A 3,917-nucleotide genomic window follows, 5' to 3' on the forward strand; every position below is an offset into this window, starting at 1 on the left:
GTATACAACGTGCAAAACTTCAATCGTGTTTCGCGCATTTTGATCCTACGTTCTGTAGCAGAGAGATTACAGATTTCTTTTGTAATATTCCAACCTTCCAAAAGGCACTGGTTTGGTGTGCAGAAGGGTGTCAGGTAATCCGGGCCGTTGTCATCGGCTGGGGTTAAACCCGATACAAATCCAGAAACCACGCACAACAACAGAGTTGCCAGACATTGACGGAACCACCTCCTTTGTAGAATAATGGTGGGTAACGGCGTTTTATCCCATAACGGTGACACTTCTCCATGGTTGAATAATAATATCATAGTTCGGTAGTTGACCAACAGTTGAATCCCGACGAGAAAAACATTTAAAAATCCAACGGTTCAACATTTAAGCATGTACACTACACACACAGAGAAACTCACCTTCGACTATACATACCACATTCAGAAAAGGAAACATTCACATTATACTAAATATATATTGTATTTTTATAAGTACGTGTATATAGTAATACTAATAATAATTACAATCAGTTTCTTTCATTCACAGACAAAACAAACTCTATAGATGGAAAAAAACCGAGGGGACGCAAATAATGATTGCAGACTTGTAAAGTTGGGGGATTCAACAAGTCAAAATAATGTTGGATACGGATTGAGAGAAAGAAATAATACGAGTAAACGGCAATAAAGAATAACGAGAGGAAAATCAGCAACAGTCGAAGACGGAAGAAACGTTACATATACACACACACACACAGATACATATAGAAAGAACAGAATGATAACGAAGACGAAAGAAGGAAGACGAAAGCGGAGGAATGAGCACGGCAAAAAAAAGAAAGAAAAGGGGGGGAAAGGAAGTATGAAGGAAAGTGGGAGGAATGAAGATGTATAAGGGTGGCTGACAGTGGTTTGAGGTGGAAGAAACGATACGATGGTTTTGGTTCACAAGAATACTGTTGACAACGAACGTCGATTCTACGCGAATGAATAGAATAAATAAATATAGTGTATCATTAGATTATTGCTGGTGCTTACAGACACTGACTGCGTTGCGGAGGGGGAGTTATTGCAGTTTTTACAGTGCGTCACCGGCAAAAACTAAAAAAATGTGAGAGAGAATTTTATAATAAAGGAAACAAGATAGAAATATTGGGAAAAAAGAAAAAGGCGACCAGCATCAGCTATCATGAATTTTCCCGTATTTTTGTATGGTCGCTGCTTCTGGTGAAAGCCGAGTGTGAAATTGCTTCTCTCCCAAAGTAGTAGTCGAAGACGCCACAAGACTGACAGTAAGAATAATATGAACAATAACAGCAGCACAGCGAGCGAGCTCAGCACCAACAGGCACCCCGCCTCCAAGAGAGGCCGTCAACAACATGGTTCGTGGGCCAGAATCGAGCTGCATCTGACAGCAGCCAAAAAAAAAAAAAAGAAAAGCTTACAGAAATTTGAAAGCGCTCAGCTTCTGATCGATAGTGGCAGAACTTGAAGCCCGGTATCTATTCTGAGAGTCGGGCACATGTTGATTGAATGAATAAGTGGCGTGGTGGACACAGACGGACTCCTAACGCCATGTTTGAAGGTTGAAACAGCTCAGTTTGGCGTCGCGCATGCTCACCTCAAAATCTAACTGGACTTCTTGGATGTTTTTCTTATTGGTTTCAATCTGTGTATCGTCTCTTCAATATCCGTTCCATCACTAGTGATTATCGGAAAATAAGGAATTCGACAGACAACGAAGAATCCCAAATTTTTGGAATGTAATTCTTTTCGAAAAGTGAATATCTAAAAATGTTCAAAGATTTCTCAAATTTTGACATGAGGAAATTTTAAACGTATTCCTTAGGTGCGTCTATAGACTCTAATACTGTACACTTTGTATATATAGGTATGAAAGAAACCAATCAATAGATCGATATGACATGAAATGTGTTTCCGTGTGAATATGTTGCGGTGCTGTGACATACACACGCACATAGTTTTATATATATATATATATATATATATATATATATATAAACGTTAGAATTATAGAATGAAATTAACCGTTAAATAATAAAAATATTTTTTACCGTTTCTATAAATATATACTCACAGGCGCACGCAAATAAACAAATATGTATGTATATATATATACATACACACACACACACACACACACACACACACACACACACACACACACATATATAAATATATATCTGTCTTACAGTGGAGAAATAAAACAGAAAAATCGAAAATGAAAACCAACAACAATAACAACAAATAATGGTAATAAAAAATAACAAAGTAAAAGAAATGCCAGATATGATGTAAAAATAGTCAAAGAGATGTAAAATATCCAAGTAATTTGGTTTTAAAATCTTGAATCTGTTCCTATAAGAAAGGAAGTGTGTCGCCTGCTGGATTTCTAAGATAAATCTAACAATTAGTCAAGATTAATGTGGCTTGTTAGCATACAACAAATACCTCCTCCGAGAATTATGAAAGAAGCGGGGGCTGGAGAACTACAACAGCATCAACCGTTATACAAACGACAGCTGTAGCTTGGATGGAATCACTGGCTAGTAGCAGCAGAAGCAGCGATAGTTCTCTAGTGACAGTTTGTACTGGAAGGTGAAGAAGAAGGAATGTCAACAACAGCATCATCATCAACAACAACAAATGTACTACTGACTGTTCAACCTGCTAGAAATGGCAGCAAAATCCACACCGAAATCACACTCCATTGTCTTGAAAAGAAAGGACACATTACATAATGTAGTTCTAATTTTACTGTCTATAAAAATTTTTTTTTTTAAATACGGTTAATCATAGGTCCGCTCAATCTGCCAACCAAGGGCTAAAGAACAACAACTTAACATGGGCCAACGTGCGAGAGAAAGGGAGAGGGAGAGAGAGAGGAAGAGAGAGAGAAAGGAGGGGAAGAGCTTTCACGTAATAACACAATCTGCTAGAAATAGTAACCAAGTCTCTTTCAGATCATATCCAAACGTCTTGGGTGGGGGAAGCTATAACGGATAATGTAGAGCTGGATGAATAAAAAATGGCGTAATGGTCATGGCTGGATTGCTTCCTGATGCCTAACCTAGGGCCAAACAACATCAACAATAATAATTTATTCAATTATTCTTGTTTCTCTGTTTTTAAAGGAGAAACAGCGGAATAAACCGTTTCCAGTACATAACTGGTATTTTTTTTTGTACACCCCAGAGAGTACCAAGCCGTGTCGATATAAGCATGGTTCGAACTCAAAACTTATAAGGTGAAGCTAAATGTTGTAAGGCTCGTTTCCATAATATTATACACGGTTACAGATTTACACAAAGCAAATATAATAGGAATCAAGCCGTTCTTGTGACTGACGTAAAGTTAATTGCTAAGGTCAGGAATCGAAACCACTACCTGGAGTTTACCTTGACAGAAACACGACACATTTTATTTATTTTGTCGTGGTTTGAAGTGAATTTTGTTGAGGAAGTTGGATGGGATGCTGTCTGTTTACTTGACCATAGTGTATTACTGGTATATTTTACGTGCTGATGAGGGAAGAATTGCAGCTAAATCGCCCTTAAATATCATTCTAACTTCTGGCTTAAAAAAAGCAGCGCGACACGTTGGGCTATATATTCTAGTTACAAGATGTCTGAATGAAAAGTAAGATGGTCATGGATAGTATGCCTTCGATCACAGAACTGATCGAAGGCTGACCCAAGGTTAAGCAAAAACTAGTATATATTATTAAGGGAATGGAATACTCGGTCGAACAGACCACAGCATATGATTGTTACACACACGCACTCACACGCGCGCACACACACACACGCGCGCGCGCGCACACACACACACACACACACACACATATATATGTATGTACGTACGTACGTACGTATGTATGTATGTATGTATGTATGTATGTATGTA

General features: G+C 38.1%; 1 protein-coding gene and 1 long non-coding RNA gene across 2 annotated transcripts in view; one reads left to right on the plus strand and one right to left on the minus strand.

Annotated features, from left to right (window-relative positions):
* The window catches only part of LOC115209659 (transmembrane protein FAM155A-like), a 366,779-nt gene extending 366,183 nt beyond the window's left edge, over nt 1–596 (minus strand). The window contains exon 1 of the mRNA XM_029778127.2: nt 1–596. This exon is cut by the window's left edge and continues 190 nt beyond it. Within this exon, the coding sequence (XP_029633987.1) occupies nt 1–308 (308 nt within the window). The 5' untranslated portion in view covers nt 309–596.
* The window catches only part of LOC118762457, a 3,679-nt gene extending 2,579 nt beyond the window's left edge, over nt 1–1,100 (plus strand). Inside the window, exon 2 of the long non-coding RNA XR_004998210.1 lies at nt 538–1,100. This is a non-coding gene — a long non-coding RNA (uncharacterized LOC118762457). The remainder of the gene's footprint in view (nt 1–537) is intronic.
* Nucleotides 1,101–3,917: the final 2,817 nt, after the last annotated feature.

This window comes from Octopus sinensis, linkage group LG3 (genome assembly GCF_006345805.1).
Source record: "Octopus sinensis linkage group LG3, ASM634580v1, whole genome shotgun sequence".
NCBI classification, from domain to species: Eukaryota; Metazoa; Mollusca; class Cephalopoda; order Octopoda; family Octopodidae; genus Octopus; species Octopus sinensis.